The 20,087-nt window shown below is 46.6% G+C and overlaps 10 protein-coding genes across 10 annotated transcripts; 2 read left to right on the forward strand and 8 right to left on the reverse strand.

The window, feature by feature from the left end:
• Window positions 1-165: 165 nt before the first annotated feature.
• Window positions 166-1,294, reverse strand: N7469_000307 (nascent polypeptide-associated complex subunit family protein; the record flags this gene model as incomplete). Its single annotated transcript, XM_056639227.1, has 4 exons — window positions 166-404; window positions 477-649; window positions 1,112-1,199; window positions 1,249-1,294. 4 exons carry the CDS (start codon window positions 1,292-1,294, stop codon window positions 166-168), a joined length of 546 nt encoding a protein of 181 aa, XP_056504984.1.
• Window positions 1,295-1,840: 546 nt separating this feature from the next.
• Window positions 1,841-2,761, reverse strand: N7469_000308 (NAD-dependent epimerase/dehydratase family protein; the record flags this gene model as incomplete). Its single annotated transcript, XM_056639228.1, has 1 exon — window positions 1,841-2,761. The coding sequence occupies one exon, from the start codon at window positions 2,759-2,761 to the stop codon at window positions 1,841-1,843; it is 921 nt and encodes a 306-aa protein (XP_056504985.1).
• A 391-nt stretch (window positions 2,762-3,152) lies between these two features.
• On the reverse strand, window positions 3,153-4,258 carry N7469_000309 (putative short-chain dehydrogenase/reductase family protein; the record flags this gene model as incomplete). The annotated part of the gene is made up of 2 exons (XM_056639229.1): window positions 3,153-4,012; window positions 4,075-4,258. 2 exons carry the CDS (start codon window positions 4,256-4,258, stop codon window positions 3,153-3,155), a joined length of 1,044 nt encoding a protein of 347 aa, XP_056504986.1.
• Window positions 4,259-4,933: 675 nt separating this feature from the next.
• On the forward strand, window positions 4,934-5,743 carry N7469_000310 (uncharacterized protein; the record flags this gene model as incomplete). The annotated part of the gene is made up of 3 exons (XM_056639230.1): window positions 4,934-4,975; window positions 5,032-5,131; window positions 5,241-5,743. 3 exons carry the CDS (start codon window positions 4,934-4,936, stop codon window positions 5,741-5,743), a joined length of 645 nt encoding a protein of 214 aa, XP_056504987.1.
• Window positions 5,744-6,092: 349 nt separating this feature from the next.
• On the reverse strand, window positions 6,093-7,102 carry N7469_000311 (palmitoyl-(protein) hydrolase; the record flags this gene model as incomplete). The annotated part of the gene is made up of 6 exons (XM_056639231.1): window positions 6,093-6,192; window positions 6,248-6,618; window positions 6,675-6,728; window positions 6,796-6,886; window positions 6,952-6,963; window positions 7,020-7,102. 6 exons carry the CDS (start codon window positions 7,100-7,102, stop codon window positions 6,093-6,095), a joined length of 711 nt encoding a protein of 236 aa, XP_056504988.1.
• Window positions 7,103-9,245: 2,143 nt separating this feature from the next.
• N7469_000312 (uncharacterized protein) lies at window positions 9,246-10,712 on the reverse strand (the record flags this gene model as incomplete). Its single annotated transcript, XM_056639232.1, has 2 exons — window positions 9,246-10,615; window positions 10,682-10,712. The coding sequence occupies 2 exons, from the start codon at window positions 10,710-10,712 to the stop codon at window positions 9,246-9,248; spliced, it is 1,401 nt and encodes a 466-aa protein (XP_056504989.1).
• A 430-nt stretch (window positions 10,713-11,142) lies between these two features.
• Window positions 11,143-13,219, reverse strand: N7469_000313 (uncharacterized protein; the record flags this gene model as incomplete). Its single annotated transcript, XM_056639233.1, has 4 exons — window positions 11,143-11,757; window positions 11,822-12,489; window positions 12,564-12,828; window positions 12,965-13,219. The coding sequence occupies 4 exons, from the start codon at window positions 13,217-13,219 to the stop codon at window positions 11,143-11,145; spliced, it is 1,803 nt and encodes a 600-aa protein (XP_056504990.1).
• A 574-nt stretch (window positions 13,220-13,793) lies between these two features.
• On the reverse strand, window positions 13,794-14,430 carry N7469_000314 (copper transporter family protein; the record flags this gene model as incomplete). Its single annotated transcript, XM_056639234.1, has 2 exons — window positions 13,794-13,908; window positions 13,970-14,430. The coding sequence occupies 2 exons, from the start codon at window positions 14,428-14,430 to the stop codon at window positions 13,794-13,796; spliced, it is 576 nt and encodes a 191-aa protein (XP_056504991.1).
• Window positions 14,431-14,861: 431 nt separating this feature from the next.
• N7469_000315 (uncharacterized protein) lies at window positions 14,862-16,376 on the reverse strand (the record flags this gene model as incomplete). Its single annotated transcript, XM_056639235.1, has 2 exons — window positions 14,862-15,308; window positions 15,366-16,376. 2 exons carry the CDS (start codon window positions 16,374-16,376, stop codon window positions 14,862-14,864), a joined length of 1,458 nt encoding a protein of 485 aa, XP_056504992.1.
• A 1,549-nt stretch (window positions 16,377-17,925) lies between these two features.
• On the forward strand, window positions 17,926-19,765 carry N7469_000316 (uncharacterized protein; the record flags this gene model as incomplete). The annotated part of the gene is made up of 3 exons (XM_056639236.1): window positions 17,926-18,061; window positions 18,208-19,557; window positions 19,734-19,765. 3 exons carry the CDS (start codon window positions 17,926-17,928, stop codon window positions 19,763-19,765), a joined length of 1,518 nt encoding a protein of 505 aa, XP_056504993.1.
• Between the last annotated feature and the right edge of the window lie 322 nt (window positions 19,766-20,087).

Consider the following 20,087-nt stretch of genomic DNA (forward strand, 5'->3'; position numbering starts at 1 on the left):
GCGTCAATTGGAATATGAATATCATTCGGAGGTTACCCTTTTCAATTTATGAAATTGTACTAGTGAACTACAATCATTCAATTACCAATCGCGATGCAGTGAGTGGTAATGTCTTGAACAAATCAATTCATTGATTGCTAGAAAATTTTAGAAAACGCCAGCTATTTATTCAGGCTTGTTCTCAAAGTTCTCGCCCTCGACCAGATCAGGAATATCATCCTCATCATCATCCTTCTTCTCACCCTGAGCCTTCTGCATGTTCTGGTAGCTCTCGGCAAGCTTGCGCAGGGAAGCGAGAGAGTCGGGACCCAGCTGGTTCAGGATACCGGGGACCAGCTCGGTGAGTTCCTTCTCCTCGCCGTTACCGTAGAGGGCGAAGGTGTTGGAGGGGACGGAGGCGTGGACTATTCAGCAAGCGTATTAGATTGATACCATGGAATAAGTGGAGGAAAGGAACATGAAGGATGGAAACTTACCGCGGGGAGCGGCGAAGTGGATGACGTTGCCGTCCTCCTTGAACATGTTAACTTCCTCGATGCCCTGGATGGGCTGGACGTTCATCTTCTTCAGGGCGGCCTGGAGCTTCTTGTCGTCGGCACCGGCGGTGCGGGTGACCTTCTTGACCTTGCGGCGGGGAGTACCCTTGCCTCTGCGACTTGTTAGCGAGTGTGTGTGATCGTGGTGTGGTGATGATGGTGGTGATGATGATGATGATGATGATGACGATGTGAAGGATTGTGCGAATGCTGCTGCTCTGCTGGGAATTGAAATCGGACCCGGTCGGAAGATGTAAAGTATTTAGAATAGTCGCAAAGATCCAATTGAATCATTCCATTCCATTCCGATATTCGAATCGCATCGCATTCATCGCATCGCATCGCATCACAGTGGGAGTCACAGTCGGTGGGGGGAAATCGAAAGAAATTGGATTATACGTACCCTATTAAGCGTTCAAGTTAGTAAGATTCATCACCAATAGAGTAGACTCAACACAGCTAGCTGATTATTCCACCTGGACTGTATTCGAACTATCCAACTGATCGAGACTGCTGCTGATGCTGCTGCTGCTAGTCATGGTGGTGGTGGTGGTCATCGCGGCACAAGCTCCCACAGCTTCATCACACCCCTCCACCTCCAACAGTTCAAATCCAGTCGTATCCAGCTTGTGTAGTTCATACAATCCAGGTCCAATAATCCAACTATAAAATCACACAAAATGAATCGAAATCAAAGCAAGAATCAACCTACCAATCCGCACGCTCGCCTGCATCTTCGCCAGCTTAGCCTGATCCATGATGTCGATTTTTGTGGGGTGATCGGATCTAGTCGAGTCAGAAAATGAAAATTGTAAAAATGAAAAGTAATCAACCAAGTCAAAAGAATCCGTTGAATATATAAATCTAGAACTCTTCTGCTGATCTGATCTGATCTGGGTGGACGTACCGAGTTTTGTGTTGAGGGGTTGAAGTCGGAGAGTTCAAGTTGGCGGGAGATGATGCGCCTCCGTTTTGTGTGGATCTTTTCGCTAAGCAACTTTCTCTGCTTTTCTCTTAGATTGAACAGCTTCAATTGAGCATTGATAGCTTCAATATTATACATATTACTCTACGTATATCTACTAACTAAACTTCATTTCTTCTTCTTTCTTCTATTTCTTGTGGTTTGTGGGTGAGGTGCTGTTCTCGGCTAACCCTAACGACTCTCTTTCCGGTAGAGTGGAGAGTATCACACTCTACACTCTACACTCTTTATACATCTACACATTTACACGTTTACACGTCTACACTTCTACACTGGATACACCCACTGCTGAAAATACTAATCAATCATTCTGCGATCACTATCCATCACTCTCTACTTTCCTCCATTTCGTAAAATACTTCTTCCAAGGATGTTTCTCCCGAAATCCCAACAACCGCTTAATCTTCGCATTCGACAACGGCGCCTCAAATTCCTCCAAATCCCTCCGGATCGGCGTATCAGGATAATTTTCCCTCAAAAATTCCTCCGTCCGTCTTCCATTCGTCATCGTATCATTCGTCGCATTAAAGACCTGAAATCCCAATCCATCTTTCCGAAGTCCAGCCTCACACATCCCTCCCAAATCCCGAGCATCAATATACGACCACCCATGAACCTTCCACTGAGCAGGCTCATGAACATAACTATAAAAAATCTCCCCATCATATTCATCCGGTTCAATAAGTCTTCCAATTCGAAGAATGTAAATATCAACCCCGAAACGCGCGGCGAATCCGCGAGCAACGCGCTCATTACATAGTTTGGCCAGTGCGTATGTATCCGTGGGATTGACGTCTTGATCTTCGTCGATGGGGAAATATGGATAATCGGCATCCCCTTGTGCAAAACTCACCCCGTAGACAGTAACACTGCTAGCGATGATGATTTTTCGAATCCCGAGTTTACATGCTGCTTCGACGATATTGTAAGTTCCCTGTGTATTGGCGCGGAAGGTTTCATTGTCCGGAACTAGCATGTTACGTGCGTATCCGGCTAAATGAATCACGGCGTCTGGTCGGGGTGGAAGACCCTCGGGGAAGGGTTCGTGAAGTTGCCATTGACCAGAAAGAGCGTTGAATACTTGTCCGCTGTCGGCGAGGTCGGTTTTCAGTGTATGCACGTCTGGACGGGTCATTGGCATTAGGTCGAGATTGAGGATTTGATGTCCGGCGGCTAGCAGTTCGGTGATCACGTATTGACCGGCTTTGCCTGAGCCACCGGTGACGACGATGCGGCCCATTTTGGAATTGGGATTGGGAGTTTGAGGGACGCCCGGGGAGAGACTGTATTTTTGAGCCTTGGTAGAGCGTGTTGGGATTTTGGCGAAATGGTGAAGGTGTTGGGTCAATGGGCCGGGTTGAGGATTTAGAATGGCGAGTCGGATGACTGGGTGTCGGATCATCATGATGACATTGGTATTTGAACATTCAATGGATTGCCGAACCAGTTCGGCTGATTATCAATTCAATTGAAGGAAAGAAGACTGATGGACTAGCGTGTGGGATGGATATTTGTGGTAAATGAGAGCTGATGGATGTATCGGCGAGCCTTGTACAAACGGGTCATGATGATATATAGATTGTACTAGATCGTGATGACACCACACCTAGAAATTATGTACATTTTTAGCTTCACTCGGAACTCTGCTCTTCAGTCCATTCCCATAACTTCCGGGCTATCTCGACATCCCGAACAAACTCTGTACCGTCGCACCGGAGGCCAATGGGGGTATAGTATGCACCGTTGACCAGCTGATGCTTCGCGGTTCCGACAGCCCAGAGAGTATTTAAAGCTCCACTGGTGGTACTTCGGAAGAAGCTTGACCCGATTGTAGTCAGGGTGTGCTTCATAAAAGAGCCAGAAGCCTTTGCATGAATGTAGAGATCACTATTGACCGCACCTGGGTGCACCGACACCGAAAGAATGTCTGGGTGTCGACGGGCCAGCTCAGAAGCGAAGAAGATGTTCGCCGCCTTGGATGCCCCGTAGCGATGCCAGGTACTTCCCGACAACAGTGATGACGTCGAGGTTAGTCCTTCAAAGGTCGCCGGGCTCATGATGTGGGCAGCAGACGAAACAGTCACGACACGAACGTCAGGAGTCGCTCCGCTTGCGCGAACGTGGTCGACCGTTTTCTGTAGTGTCGGGAGAAGGAGCTTTGTTAACAAGAAATGACCAACATGATTTGTACCCAGCTGCACCTCGAACCCCTCCTCAGTCTTAGTGGGCGGATTACCCATAGTCCCAGCGTTGAGAATCAAGAGGTCGAGCCGATCATTTTCTGCGAGGAAGAGTTCTGCCGCGGCACGAATGGATTTGAAGGAGGCTAGATCTAGTGGGATATAACGAATATCTGTGGGGGAAGAGAGCTGCGACTGAATTGAGGCGATAGCATCGTGAGCTTTTGATTCGGTGCGTGCGGCCAAATAGATGCGTGAGGGGGAGTGTTTGGCGAGCTCGAGGATGGTTGCTTTGCCTAAACCAGCATTCCCTGAAGCGCAAATGGTGAGCTAAATCTGCGTTGGTGAATTTATTATACCAGACTGAACATACCTCCAGTGACGAGAATCGTTTTGCCTTCGAGGTTGGGGATGTCGCGTTCAGGTTTGAAGGAGGAACCGAGCAAGCCGACGGTCGTTTCATTCAGGGTTGGACCCAGGCTCGACCAGGCTTCAAAAGGGCGTCGCAAGCCAAGTGTTACAAAGCTGCTGAATGCAGCAAGGTCGCGCAAATCCATCTTGAGATGTTATTGCGGTTAGTGTAAATGGTTGAATGAGTTGTAGCTTCACGGCAGATCGCCGATCGCGGAGAAGGGTGATCGCCATGTCGCTACTGGAATGGACTGTTGCCGAGAAGGTCGAGCGGGGATGTTGAGCTGAAAACCGTGAAATTTTCGAGATTATACATGCTCTGCATAGTCAATAGACTAGTAGAGAATACTTGGGAGTTAAAGGGGTTGAAGATTGAAGAGTGAGGAAGAACAGAAGTTGGAAAGTCACGAGACGATCTGATAAGAACCCAAGCAAGAAGTATAGTATATACACTTGTGTAAACATTGGACTAGTTATAGAATATCAATTAGATAAATTGAGTAGATGAAATATGAAAAATGGTCAAATTACTAGAAATTAATAAACACAATTAATTAGTCAACTATAGTTAGATAGATAACTAGTTAACTAACTAGCTCCTACTATAGAATACTCCCTGCATATCCCTACTGCCATTTCCCCGCTGCCTCCCCCTGCAGCACCTTACAATCTGACATCCTGCAGAAACTTGAACTTCAACTTGCCCACTTCCTCCTTCTTCCTTCACATTTCATCTCTCTCTATCTCTCTCTCTCTCTCTCCTCTCTTCTTTCTACTCTTCTTTCTACTCTTCTTTCTACTCTTCTAGTATACCCTCAATCATGCGGTTCCTCTGCCTTCACGGTGCTAGTACCAATAGCGAGGTACATATTCATCACCCCACTTCGAAATAAATCGCTAATGCTTGCCAAATTAATAGATCTTCGAGATCCAAACCGGTGGTCTGCGTCAGGCCCTTGAAGCCAAAGGCCATACATTTACTTTTATAAATGGTAGTTTAGACGCCAAAGTGGAAGCAGGTAAGTTGTACTCTGATCTAGTACTACTTAGTAGTACATGGGAAGGCATAAAACTTCAATCTCACTGGAACTACCCTCCCCCCACAATGACTAATCTTATACTCCGCAGAACTCGAAGGAATCGTAGATGGACCATTTTACAATCACTACCCACGATCCCCCGATCTTCCAAGCTCCGGCTTAAACGATGCATTCGAACATATCCAGAATGAAACCGCCCAGAAAGGCCCCTTCGACGCCGTAATGGGTTTCTCACAGGGTGCAGCTCTCGCCGCGGCTTTCCTCATCCACCACGCGAAAACAAATCCAACTTCGCCGCCACCATGGCGAGTAGCGGTTTTCCTCTGCGGTGGAATACCCTGGGAGAGCTCAGGACTTGAGTATGTGGTTCCGAAACCTGATGAGTTTCCTATTAGGATTCCTACGGCGCATATTGTTGGGAAATTGGATCCATTGTATCCGGAGAGTATGAAGTTGTATGCGTTATGTGAGCCGGCGAATGCGGCTTTTTATGATCATGGGTCGAAACATATGGTTCCGTTTGATCAGAAGAATACGACTGCGATGGTGAAGACTATTGAAGATACTATTGCGAAAGCTATGAGAGGGTGATCGGTGGTGATTGATGACTGACTTGGAAGATACTGGACGACGACTTGCATTATTATGTTACTGCTTAGCTATTTTGAGTACCAGCAGCTTACTCTTGCATTCGTATTGCATCATTGGATAAGCGCCTGATTATCTTGCTAGTAGTCATTTCATTTTGGATATGTATTTATCATGAATGCATCCTGGCAGCTAGCGCAAGCTAGATCGAATATGTTCATTGCTGCTTAGACTTATTAGACCGAGAAAAATATTTTGACCATGCGGCTGCAATGATAATCATCACTAAGGCCATGACGAAGGTGTACCCCCATCCTCTATGGAAATCGCTTTCTGCACTCCTTGCATCAAGTCATAGGCCGGCCGACTGGCTGTTCTCAGGCGGGATGACCTTGACGAAGAACTTCTCAAGATCGTTGATCTCGGTAGGATCAGCCGAGTGGCCCAGATTACTATAATGTTGATCAGCAATTCCATCCTGCGAAGTAGAGAACAAGCAATACTAACCTGTAAGTGTTGAACTCGACATCCGACAAGCCAAGCTCCTTCAACTTCTCCGCCGACTGTTGACCATATTGGTACTTCACGATATCATCGTCTTCACCATGAGCCAAGAAGAAAGGCGTATTCTGATTCGCCCACTGTTCAGGAATGAAAGACTTGATTCGATCACTGAGAAGAAGGTAGCACGACAATCCAAAGACACCGCCCAATTTCTTATCAGTCGTCAAGCCAGTGAAGACGGACATCGCACCGCCTTGCGAGAATCCACCTAACACAATGCGCGACGAAACGATACCGCTATCAAGTTCCTCCTTGATGAGATTGTTGAAGTATTCACGGGATCGGGTAATGCCAGGTTCATCTTGCGAGCGAAGCTATAGGAAGCCATCAGTGGGGGACTCGATTGGCGGGGGTTAGTTGAGGAACTCACGTCACTACCGAGGCTCGAGATATCGTACCAGCCGGGCATGCTCATGCCCATGTTCTATGCGAAAGTTCAATTAGTACCCTTAAAAAAAGTACAGAATAATGTAGAAAGCGAATGGTCTTACCACTGTGATAGGGATAGATGGCGCATTGGGAAAGACGAACTTGACTTCGTCGAACATTCCGCGACGACGCCAGTTTTGCGCAAGCGCCATCCTGAATCAGACCATGGTTAGCTATAATGTTTTGATATTCGGAAATGTATCTAGATTCGATCGTACCAGCCGGCACCACTAAAAGGAGGAAGATTAGCTGGGTTGTTGATTGCTGCATGACATTGTTGACGAACCTGTCACCCAGACCATGGGCCATGATCACCGTCGCGGTGTGTTTCTTGAGTGCGGGAACAACATAGGGAGCGCGGGAAGCCATAATGAAGTGAGATCGAGGGTATCAATTCAAAGAATGGAATGTAGAAAGGAGACGAGAGAAGAAAAGTGAATGGACGAGTTGAGCAATAACTATTCTGCCGGATTTACTTGGCGAGGATGCCTTCGTCGGTGTCACCGCTTAATTCACCGCTTCTTCTATCAAAATGGAGTTTGGCTTGGTTTGAATTTCTCATTTGCTTGTGACTGCTTGCTATGTTGGAAGATCATAGAAAATTGAACATCACCGCTAGTAGTTGCTGTTGGAAAATTTGATCCACTGATGGTTTCATGTTGACGTATAGACTGAATACCAAGCACAGCCACCACGACAACGCATTTTGAAAATGTCAACGAGACTATGATTGATATATACATCTGTCACCCAACACAAATTACTCACCATCTTTCACCAAGTTCACGCATGTTTCTTAAGCGAGGGGCTAAATCAATCTAAAATTATCAAAAATACTTGTATCATCGTATGGATGGCTCTTTGTCCTGATAGGGCCCTCTCCAATTCGATCACCAGGCTCGCCCAAAACGCCCATCTTCAAGACCTCCATGGCCGACATGTTTTCTTAAGATCTTTTTTCTCATACTTGATGAAAATATTATATCGAAATATTGTATAGCATTCAATCTCAATTTTGAAAAGACTGCAAACACTCTATCCCGTACCTACGCACGTACGATATCGGCACTCATGCCATTTCAACGGGAAGCTAAGAGTTGGAATGCTCTCCATAGATACCATTCAAATCCTGAAAGGATCCAGAGACTAATACGAACATCCGCATGATAGCTACCTTGGACGTTAGCGCCTCGGCTTCCTCCATGCTGTGTGTTGTAAGGAGGATTGCGCGGTTCGCATGAAGTCGTTTAAGGGATCGCTACAGCAATCGTTTCGCGGAGGCATCCTGGCCTGTGGATGGTTCGTCTAGTAGGACGAGGGCAGGGTTTCAGAGCCCATCACAACTAATACACAATGGAGTGATGCATACCAAGAATTGCAATGGCGACGCTTAGCTTTCTTTTGGTTCCACCACTCCACGCTCTCGCAGCTATTTTCTGATACTGAGTGTTATTCAAAGCTGCGAGAACCTGGTCCAAATTTTTCTTCACGCACCGCAGAAATTTGACTGTGGCGTAGAACTCCAGAGTCTGGCGAACAGTTGTTTAATTATCCACCGCACCATCTTGTGGACACACGCCAGTGTTTAGTCGCAATTTTCGGAACTGAGTGAGTATAGGGAGCCTGTTAACAAAAGTGTTTCCGAAATCAGGTCGATACTGTTCTCGAATCATGTCAATCACCGTGGTTTTCCCTGCTCTATTGCCACCGAGCAGTGTAAGCGTTTGGCTAGGGGAGATAGGTAATGAAACGTTTTGAGCGGCAAATGATCAACCAAAGAACTTGCTAATGCGAGAAACATCTAAGATCGGTGCTAATCGCTTTGTATCATTTTAGTCAAGCATAATGTCTCGTCGATTATCAAATGAGGGGAGATCATCATCGACTGGGTGATGCGGCCTTGATGGGGATTTCTTGCACCAGAAGAATAACCAACGCACCCAGCCCGTGCCGGTATATTCGATAAAACCGAGGAAGGTGACAAGGAAGATGATCTGGTAGACAAAATTGGCATAGAAGCTACCATATAGCATGTATGCAGAATCCCTACTGGGGTGAGCCAATAGCTCCAGACAAGAAATGGTGCAGCGGACCAGGGCATTCCTATAGCCACCTACCTAGGCGTTAGGGAATGGATCCAGCATGAACACTGATGAAGTGAATTTGTACGTGTTGGGAAATGGTCCCTATCAATCTCCTGTCGAGACCCGAAGCCATTCTTCGCTACATACTTGTACAATCTGGGTGACTGAGAAAATATCCCTTGGAAGGTCACACCTCTGAGGTTTGCAACTTGAATAAGAAAAAGTATAGGGTCTAATACAAGACTTATCCACATATTGAAACTAAAAAATGCGGATCCTCGACTATGATCGCACTGGTGATAGTAGTGAGTGCTAACTGATAGTAGAATATTGTATGAGCCGATGCAAATTTACTAGTGACAATTCGAACAATAACTGAGCTCAAGATTATTATACATTAGATAGTCCCATACAAGACATGAAAGGTTCTACTTCCCGACGGACAAAGAACGCAACTCCTCCTTCATGGTTTCAATAGAGGCATCCATAATATCATCCTCTACAACACCCTCTTGCCAAGTCAAGGACAGCACAAGACATCCATCACCGCCCGTGACGACCGAGACTCCAATAGCATTCCCCATCACACTGGCACATTGTGAAAAAGCCATATCCTGAATACAAGGTAGACTAGGATCCTCAGTGAACACAACAGCTCCAATATTAGAAACCTCAAAGCTCTTATCACGGTCTTCCCCGACCTTAGAAAGACAAAGCTCTTTCTGATAATCGTTGACGAATTTTAGAAGATTAGGTCCCGTGTCAGCACCCTGGCGGTCCAACGCGGCTTGAATAGTCTTCCGCGAGCGGCGTGCTTCTTCCCAGGGAAATGTGATAGAATCGCGAGGGAGCACAGTGGAACGAGTATATGACTCTTCAATATCAGCGACGAAAACACCCATAGACCCTTCAGTGATGATATCTGGTAGAAATCTGCGAGTGGAAAAAGCACCGGTGCAATTCAACCGCGTAAATGACTCTGGAATATTCTTGAACAATGCCCGTGCATAGACAGTCTGTAATAGTGCCGTGATAGTCGTGCTTTCCTGACGACAAGCACTTCTCAACTGACCCACCAATTTCTTAGAAAATGGCACCAATCGTATGCGGGTGCTGGTAGGTAACAGAATCTTCGAACCAGTCCATAGCCCCGGATCTCTTGGCGAGTAAATTTTAGCTTGGAAGATTTTCTTTGCTAGAAACCAGAACGAGAGGGACATGGGGTGGATATCCTCGATATTAGGCAACAGCGGAACCTGCGGAGTCATCACAGTGTGCGAAATCTCGCCGTCAGAAGTAGATCTTAATGCGCACAAAAATGAAAGATGGAATGATTTGGCGGAGGTTCCATCTCCAAGTGCGTGATGTAGAATCAAAGCTACTGTGAAGCGAGAATTATCCTCCTTGTCGAGTAGGACGTGTAGTCGCCAAAAGGGGTTCGGCGCGGCGAAAGGCTTGTTGTGTTCACTCTGGAGCACAGCCTGCAGATCTAAATCTGGAGTTAAGTCGTTATCTCCAGTAAGAGTGCTGTTTGATGACTTTTGCTGTCGCTGCGTGAATTGTACCACCTGATTTAGGTCAATTGTGGGTAGTCGCACAAAATACGGCTCTTGCGTATCATCCGCCGCGGGAATAGCAGACAGAATTGGATGTTCTTCAATAACAGCCGCGCATGCCTTGAACACATAGTCCTTGATTGAAAGTGTATACTCTTTGGGGAGCGTATATGTAGCTGCTACAGCGAGGTTCAGATAAAATCCAACCTGATGACGCGCAGTAGAGTACTTTTCCAACCGTCCTATGTTGATGGATTAGTGGTCGATTAGGAAGAAAAGGCACTGGGAGGTGTTGTAGTGATACATACCGACTGGACGAAGCTTTTCGAATTGATCCATGATGCTGTGGCAGAGTTAATTAGAGGAAGAAGTGGAATCATCAATGGAGTAATCGGTTCCATCGGACCTCGGAGTCGGACTATCAAAAGATCTTGTCGCCCCACTTAGTTGTGCATTGTGCCTGCAAGGGCGGTCTTAGGGTTCCTGTCATCCCGGACAGAGGTCACTAGAAATATATCCGAATGAACCAGGCAATGAAAATTAGCCTATATTCACGCGGAATATGACGGTGGAAGAGAAGTTGGGTATGGATGACTGAATCTAGGGTCTTTTGTATAAGTTTGCACACCGCGTGCTATATACTACTTTTGGAACATGATGGATTGATCGTTGTGGATATGAAATGGATTTTGATTTTGAAAAGTCTAAGAGACACCTCCATGATCAGAGCAGAGATTGAGCCATCGGAAGCTCCGAGCTGTATTCTAGACTATACCGAAATATGATAATATCGTGTTGCAGGATCATACTCGAGAATTACTTCCGCCTGCATATCCTGTACCGGAACAACAAACTGCTTCCATAGATGGATCTCGTAGGATAGAGCAGTCTCACCAGATAAGACTAACGCGCAAAGGAATGCCTTTTCTCCATTTTGGGAACGCTGTACAAAATTCCCTCGTACATCAACTGCGTGCTCTCCAGCCGCATCCTGCGGGCAAAGTACAACTGCTAGATTCTGAGACTTTTGGTGGAAGGGAAAATGGGCTGGTGGATTCCAACTGATAGTAATACCGGGGCGAATTCTTTCGATAAATGGAGGACCTGGGCTGGTTTCAGATAAGTCTCGGCTGGACTTGTTTGACATGGCGAGGGTTTGTCGATCCGTCGTTCCGCTCCCTTGACCGGCTTTCTTTGTAGATTGCTTTTGCTGCGAGTCAGTGTGTAAGGACCAAAGTTTCAGGTGGAAGGCTCTAGCCTGATCTTCTGTAACTCCAGGTGTTTTCATGCATCGCTCCACAAAGATCTCTACTGGTAGGCGTAAGAGTTGAGCGCCCGTTTCGTTCGGCGCGAGATCAAAAGGTGCGACTGATGGATTACCAGACTATATCAAAACATATGTTAGCTTTTCCCATCCGATAGAAAGTATAGAATGAGATGAGAAGTACTTTGGTGACAATGTAGTGGCGGACATCCTTGTTTGACCATGTCATCGGCACATTCGGGTTATGGCCGGGCTGTTTATGTGTCGTCCGCGTGGCGAAGAGCATCTCTGCGTATCGAAGAGTATTCTTCGTTGCTCCTGTATCCAGGAAACTCGGATTGACACATGCAAGCACCGCAGTTTTGCATTTACGGGCGCCAGAAGGGTCAAATACATGCTTGAGGGTCTTTGTCAAGGTGCTTTGGCGAAAAGGAACATAAGACTTCTTCGAATTGGAGGTGCTAACACCTGCAATGCTCCGAATACAATCCTTCAGCACAGATAGACTCATGTTGATTTCACGAGTTTCTTTCATTCGGTCCGCACTGTGGTCAAAGATATCGCGGGCAGCCTCGGACCCGGCTAGATCGACGAGGTAAAGATACCCATCGTCCACGACATTGGCATCTGGGTTCACAATTCGAAGACGACAAACAGCATGGCTTCGTGAAGAACCGCTATTTTTCTCCGTGGATGCCGTTTTGCGGTAAGCGGTAGCTTGCTCGATGAGCTGTAGGAACTCACCAGTAAAGCCGACTTCGAATTCCGAAGCACCTGATAGCTGGATATCTCCAAAGGAGTCTTCAAGTAGTTGAAAAGGCGCGGGGCCGGTCAGTTGCGAGGAGAGTAGATCTGTCAGAGATTAGGTCAAATGGACTTGAAAGATGGAGTATAGGTTCTAGTCCCTCCGATTGATGACATCGTACCTCGCGCAGATGACCCAGCAAGCTCGAAGATGGAGACGAATATCTTTCTTTTTCCGGGCAATGACCCATCAAACAAAGCACCTGCAACGGATCTTTCGAGACGGCTGATACTGAATGTTTTGCCAGATCCGGTTTGACCATAGGCGAAAAGAGTTCCCACGTTTCCTGCCCACACCCATGGCAGAAGAGGATGCACTATATCCTCGTAAATGGTATCAGTTGTAGAATCTGCGCCATAAACCTTTCCAGCTTGGTAGACCGATGACTAGAAAGAGCTACTTAGCCTCCCTAGAAAGTGAACAGTTGCTGACTGTAGGCAAATCTCGGGATCTTCGGCGAATGAAGAGATCGTTACTTCAGGGAGTGGATTCTGTCCGATCCCACAGCGAGTCAATACTCACATTCAAAGTGGGCAAACCCCGTACAACCCTTTTCAGTTCATGCAAATCAACTACTCCACTCTCATTCTTTCGAGTGAAAATAGCAGGCACTTGCCCCGACGATATTTCATCTTCCAGAATCGGGCGGATACGCGTCGCCACGACGAGGTTGCTGGCCGTTGGCTCGGGGGCAGCATTCCGTTTGGCAGGCGGCGGCACAAATCGCTTGACGAGCAATTGATATCGCTGTACATTTTGTAGAAGATATTCTTCCATTGTGTAGTAGTGGTTGTGATGCTTCGAGCTCTTCTAGGGTTGGAGAGTGTAAACAAACGTCAATGTGGATGAGATGTCAGAGCGGGCCAGGGACCCAAGGGTCTTCGACGTCCAAACCTACCCGTGCGTGCCTGAATTTGCCTGAATTTTCTTTGTGTGTCTAGAATTTTCAGGGATCGAATTTAAGGGACCTCTTCACTGGAAAATAAAACTGCAGCCTTCCGTCTGAATCCTAGTCAGCAGCGAGCAGATTGCAGCCTTCAACTTGTACCTGTCCAATACAATATTTACGGCTCCTTCGACCATGTGATTGGCCAATATTGGATATTCACCCCACTATATCTGTCCTGATCTGGACTAGCGCAGATGATCAGGGTTCAACTACGCTAGTCAGAATGAGGTTAGGCGGATATCTCCGTATTGGGTTAGATCCAACGTTGGCATTAAATGATGCATGCATCGAATTGTTCAGACAAAAATTGAAGATAGAATTGGTATCTGGCTATACAAAGATATGGCTAGCTCAATGGTCAATATAAAAGAAAGTGCTTTTCCAACACAATATCGTAGCTCTTCAATGCGCGTGGTCATTCAGGTGGATGTAGCGACCAACACCCAGCTCCCCTAGAAAGGCCCCAGCGAGGACCGAGCAAAAGTACCCAATATTTTGCGTCATGACGGCAAGCATCCTGAATATATTAGTCTTGAAAATTGTATGGTCGAGTTCATGCAGTAGTGTAGTCAACTCACAATAGATATGAAATGCCCAGGATGATTATCAACAAGCCCGCACGTGGAAGATCAACGCTAAACCGCCATGGCATCGGGCCATCATCTACGCTGCGGACGATCTGGATATCCTCCTCAACGCCTTGTGCATCGACCAAGGTCCCAATTTTTGCATCGGGGATAGACTCAGTACAGCCAGATTCATGATTCTTGCCTGTAACAGCAACATATCGCCCGCAGAGATGAGCAGCATGCCACCGTCGTTCCATGACAGCTTTGAAGGCGAGAAGGCCCCGGTAAATGATGGCAAGAACAACGAGAAAGATACATGTGCCTGCATAGGTACTAGGGGAGCTGGGCTTCCATGCATTGGAGAAAAGAGGCGTGGTGTGGGAATCGCTGAAGACCACTGGCATGCTCATAGAGGAGCTGGAGCCCGAGCTGGCAGACATGGCCATCCCATCTATTGAGTCCATGCCCATTGAATGGTCCATAGTGAGATATCAAACTGGCTGGTTGATTGTGGCGAGAAATTGAGAGTGGAGATGTGTAATGTCCAATTGAACTGGATCGGAAACTCTGTATGGCCTTCTTAGGCTGCCCATCAGGTGATTTCCGTTACCGTCACATTGGGGAGCTCATGACTACACTTCATCAGAATACAGTCGAATAACCCCCAAAAATGACTTCATCAGCCACCGAGTTGTTTTTTCATCGCTTTGGGAATTACCGTGGCCGTAATTGGCAATTTCGTCACTGTTTTGGTCCTCTGCTTCTACGGACTCCACATGAGGAATGGATATATGGCAGTCGCAAGACAAATTCATGTGTACTCTTTACTAGATTTGCCTCATGATTAGGGCATTTCCTTTGTCGATGGTTTTATTTATCGCAGCATGAGAAGACTGAAACCTTACACCCTCCATATATCACGCCGACGGGGCACCCATTCATGCCAAAAAGCCAGATGGCCAGAACCACCAGCCTGGTCTAAGACAGTGCCAGTATTCTCCTGAACAGTACTGTCGGGCCCAAAACGAGGCTTAGTATGGGAGATGGTCAACCGTTTCTCACTCTTCCTGTCTTCTCTTCTAGACCAAGCAATCCACACAACGAAAGTCGCGAGAGTTAATGGCAACGCTATCGTCCAGTATATCCAGATACTTGGAGATATTTTCAGTGTGCCATCTGCATCACGCCAGATAAATATGTCCATACTGAGTAGTGTAGCCACGCATGTCCCTGGTAAGTAAATGGCACCGAGAATGGAAATGGCTTTCATTGCGTTGCTATCACTTTTCCCGTCTATAGCGATGGAGGCGGAGTATTCTGTATCGCTTTGGGATAGGGTCGCAAGTAGCTGGTATGAACAATAAGTTACTGCACATCAATTACTGACCTAATGTTGAATGCTCACAAAATTAGTCTGGCTTTGCGCCCGCTCCCCTATTTGCTGTATTTGCGACAACAGCATTTTACTCCTTCGCCGCGTGTATTCCACATCATCGCGACTCATCAACCGCGCTGCCCTGAGGCTCTTCGATACTTCAAGGCCTTTTCCAATTTGATTTGTGCTCGACTTCGTATTATGCTCTTTGAGAAGGGTCTCGTCGAACAACTGTACCAGCCAATCTCCGCATTCCAAACAGCACCGCCCAACATGTTTAATTATTGCCACGTCGGATTGGCAGTAGCTCAGCTGCTGGATGGTTCCCTTCGAACTGAAATGCATTGGCTCTTTGTCTAAGCTCGCACGACGTCCGTTCAGGTTTGCGGGGACTCCGAGACCAGTTTGTCGCTCGATTTTGAGGATTGCATCGTCGATGGTATTTCGGTAGGCTTCGATCTGCTGATGATGTGAGCGATAAAGCGCGGCGATGAAAAACAGAGGATCAATGCATCGCTCTAGTGAAGAGGTCAAAGTAGCGAAGACGGAATCTTCATCTCGAATGTGTTGATATAGGACGTAAGTAGTGCGATGAGAAGGGTCACAGGTTACAGAGGCGCAATCAAAACCTGTCGTACGCGAATTGGCCACTTTCAGGATGAAATAGGTGCGCCCACTATGAGAGCAGTGGAAATTCGTAAAAACACCGTTATTTGCGAGGAAAACTTCGATGGTGCGCGGGTGTAAGTTCCAAGACTCTTGGATATTCTGAAAGACCGGCTTGGACATGGAGAGTCGGAGTCTTCCCAGTTGGATCTGGGGAAAGGATATCACTTTGAAGTGCCATAAATCAGAGCCATCGTTGTTTGTTTGAAGGAGATGATCAATTTGACTACATTCATATCGATCTTGAGAAAAGCGAGCTTGGTTATTGAGGTTATTGGGGACCAAAGGAATTGATCCTTCCAAGAACCTGATACCTTGCTGGCCATCGACAGAAAGGTCAGCCCATGTTGCAAGTTTCTCTTCTCTGGTTTCCATCATTAATTAATGTCAAAGTGTTGTATACAGAAGATCAGATTATTCTTCCACTTTAATAGACTTATCAAAATGATGTCTTAACGTTTTTAAATGAGGCTCAACCGTGACTTGATTTAAGTGCAAGTAAGACAAAAATCAAGTTCTTACATCGCCACCACAAATATAACAGAGGAGAAATCCCAAGCCAATGCTTATTGGTATGGATGCATGCCAACGTCCAAAGCAACCCGAGAGGCGAACCAACTAGAGCAAAATTCCGCCTTGCCACGGCATGAGCTGCATGGCTGTTGCGAAACGGACTAGTTCGCGGGGCTGGGGAAAGGATGGCTGCTGACGGTGATTGTACAAGATCATGCAGATATCGGGGTTCTTTCGGGCTTTATCCATGCAGTCCATTCCATAGCCACCACGAAATTGAGGGAGTAGGCATTTTAAGCCACCCCCGTACAAGCTGCATGGCTTTTGGAAAGCGGCTCGAACAACTTGGTAGGCTATAAATGAACCCTGTCTGCGGCATGAGGCGTGGCAAGAAAGAAAGACCCCGGCTATTCTTTATCAAAGTATGAGCTAGTCTGCCTTGCATTACGCCATAGATACAATTTGCCAGTCTCATCAGCAGGTTCAGGGCATTAGGGGCTGCTAAAAATGCCCGGCATTGCAGAGGATAGTTGGAGTAACCTAATTTCCTCTTTAGAGGATATACCGACAGATCTACTCCTTGTGAAGTTTACTCCTTGTGAGGTTCCTTGCAGTTTCTGAGATGATTACGAGTGGCTTATTACCTCGCATTAGTGCCATGCCCTAGAAACGGATAAATTACACATTTGTATTTACGGTTCATGGTATCTCATGGCAGAAATTTCCGATCATGAATTCCAACATGCCATGACTATCAACGTAATTAACATTTTCTCCAGATACTCTACGGCATTTAAGATTTTGTACTGCGGAGAAAAGCACAAATATAAACCTGACCAATTGGCGAAAGTCCAGGGCTTGACTAACTGCCACTGGGTACTGACTAGTAACAGCCACACCAAGACATACGGAAGAATACATTTACAAATTTGCGCTATCTGCGGTTCTGTGTCTCTTCTGTGGCCAAAGAATGTTTGGATTCGTGTGTTGTACCTTCAGTGCTTATGTACATACTAGACAAACCATCACGCCAAGACTCATTCTATTTATGAGGCTAGGGCTTGCATCAAGCTTGGAGGACCAGTGAGAGCGGTGCTGCAGTATTTGACTATTTCTATAGATTGTGAGTTGGTAATATAAGTAGTCGGTAAAGTTGGCCGACAGCTTACCCTCTCGACTACCTACTTTATCATTTTGTCTAAAAAGTATTACTGGTCCCAAAAACATTCGCAACAAGCCTGAACCTCCAACTGTGACTCTCTTTGCAGTTAAGCTGGTTTCTCACACCTCTCACACATCAGCACTTTGTATATTGAGAGAATTTGAGACACTGTCGTCGCCATGGCAGATTTGTTAAGGAGAAGGGGCGAATTTATCCATCGCAGACAATTGCCCGAACTCCCCCCTGGGTATGACGACTGGTCAGCACAAAAGAAAGTATATTGCAGATTCTCATCGGGGACGATCAAAAGAGCGCACGCTGGATACCCCAGAATACAGCACAAAATACGACCAGGAAGATTTGGCCTTGTATTCTGCCATCGCGGGTACTATGAACGTGCCGCGCACATTGTGGAAAATTCACTCTCTGCCATTGCTTGGGGATTTGCACACAATTTTTTCCTCCATGAGGTTGATTGTCGCTTCGGCTCTGACTCTTCTGGCCCTGACACTCGAAACTATCAATTTATAGCCCATGACCTAGGCCCCGAACGTGTCACTTCGTGGAGATTACAAGATTGGTCTGAGCTCGCCTACGAACAGGTCCAGGAAACACAGCTTGTTTCTAGACGAGTGGATTTGGATAATCTCGACTTTGCAAGTACATATCTCCGCGCGCATGAGAAAGTGCCCCGATTGAGACAGGCAATGCATATGGATCATACAATCCCTTATGGGCTTCAAATCGATTTGAGAGAAGACGACTTTGCGAAGGCTATTGTCGAGTTTACCTCACATTACCCCAAAGTCAAGAATCCTCGAGCACGAATGTTCATATCCGATACCGAATATCAGCGCCAAAATGTAATTCTGAAGGGTTACAATATCCGATATGCTTCTTATGGAATGCTTATACACAGAGCTCGACAGTATGCTCGAGCAGAATACGGTCGTCAATTTCATCCAGATCAACTCTTCGAATGTCCGAATTTAACAATGGTCTTTTATCCAGGACCTCTGGTTGATCTTGCAATGCAACGAAGGGGGATGAGCCCGCGTGCTTCTATTAAAGAACGCTGGAATTCTCTCACGCTGGAACATCTTACCAGCGTCGCCAGAGAGCAAATTCAGTCCTTTGTTAATATTGAAATAGGCGAGGGCGTATACAACTTCATGCTTGAAATTGTATATAGTGGCCTGGGCCTCGGTTATCACGGTTATCCAGAATCAAAAAAGCCTTCGAACGGCCCAGCAAACCCCTTGACAGGAGAATCCCTTGACTTCTCTGACCTAGAGATCCTGTTCGAGAGCCGCGTCGATCGAGCCATGATCGATGTTGTTTTAGAATTAAGGAGAGACAACCCTGATGTGGTGCTCTCGTCCTGTACCCGTCTAGCGGACGTCATTACACCGGATGGGATGAAATACGGTACAAGGTATGACAACGGGAGCTTAACACCCTGGCCAGAAGGTCAAAAGGGGCTTGCTCGGGAGCTTCGAGCAATGCATGGAGGTTTGTACCCCCAGTCCGACTTGGTCGTTGCGGATGATCCTGATGCGGAGGTCGCTGCTCGCACATGGATCGATCAATACTCGTCTTTGAACCGAAGTGAGCTTTTGAACAAGCCTTACTACGAATGGTTATCAAATGAGCCAAAAGTATATGACGCCATCTGGGAGATTAGTCACGGGGAGTTTCTGGCGAACAAATGTGAAGAGTACGAAGTAGGCGAAAGTCAAGGTGAACAGAGGGAGCGAATTGAGACAGCAATGGATAGGATGTACGAAGGAAAAGCGCCAGTGGGAGATGTGGAACAGATGCCTAGCAGCCCAGAAATTGAAGCTCAGGAAACAGGTGCGGTTAGAGAAGACGATGTCACCCGTCAGCAGCCGCTTGAACAAAAAGCGCCCAATCAAGTGCCAGCTCGTGGACAAGCAGCCGCTAGCATCGCGGAGCGAAACTTTCAGCGAATGGTTGAGCAATTCGAAGCGAAAGAAAGAAGAGAAAGGAAACAAAGGATGGAGTGGAAAAGAAACGCATCTACGGCACGTTCAAAGGGAGATCGAACGAGACTGCCTCCACCGAGTGAAGTGAAGAGACTACACAATCAAACACTGCGGGAAAAAGCTGAAAGGCAATCAGAAAGAGAATTAGAACAGGCCAAAGAGAGACGGAAACGGAGATTTCAAGGAGCAGCTGATAACGCAAATGAAAGGGTAATTGGAGAAGCAGAACCCCAGCATGTGCTTTACGCGGAGTCAAGAGGCTACGGCCTGGGCCACAATGATCAATTTAACGACCAGGGAAATTTGAACAATATGGAGATAACTTCGATATCCACAAGGGATAGAAATAATATTGAGTCGAGAGACAATGGCCAAAGCCATAGCATGAACTACCAGGGAGGTAAT

Source organism: Penicillium citrinum (genome assembly GCF_028827155.1).
Source record: "Penicillium citrinum strain IBT 23319 chromosome Unknown utg000001l:1.0-4955037.0:1.0-4956770.0, whole genome shotgun sequence".
NCBI lineage: Eukaryota > Fungi > Ascomycota > Eurotiomycetes > Eurotiales > Aspergillaceae > Penicillium > Penicillium citrinum.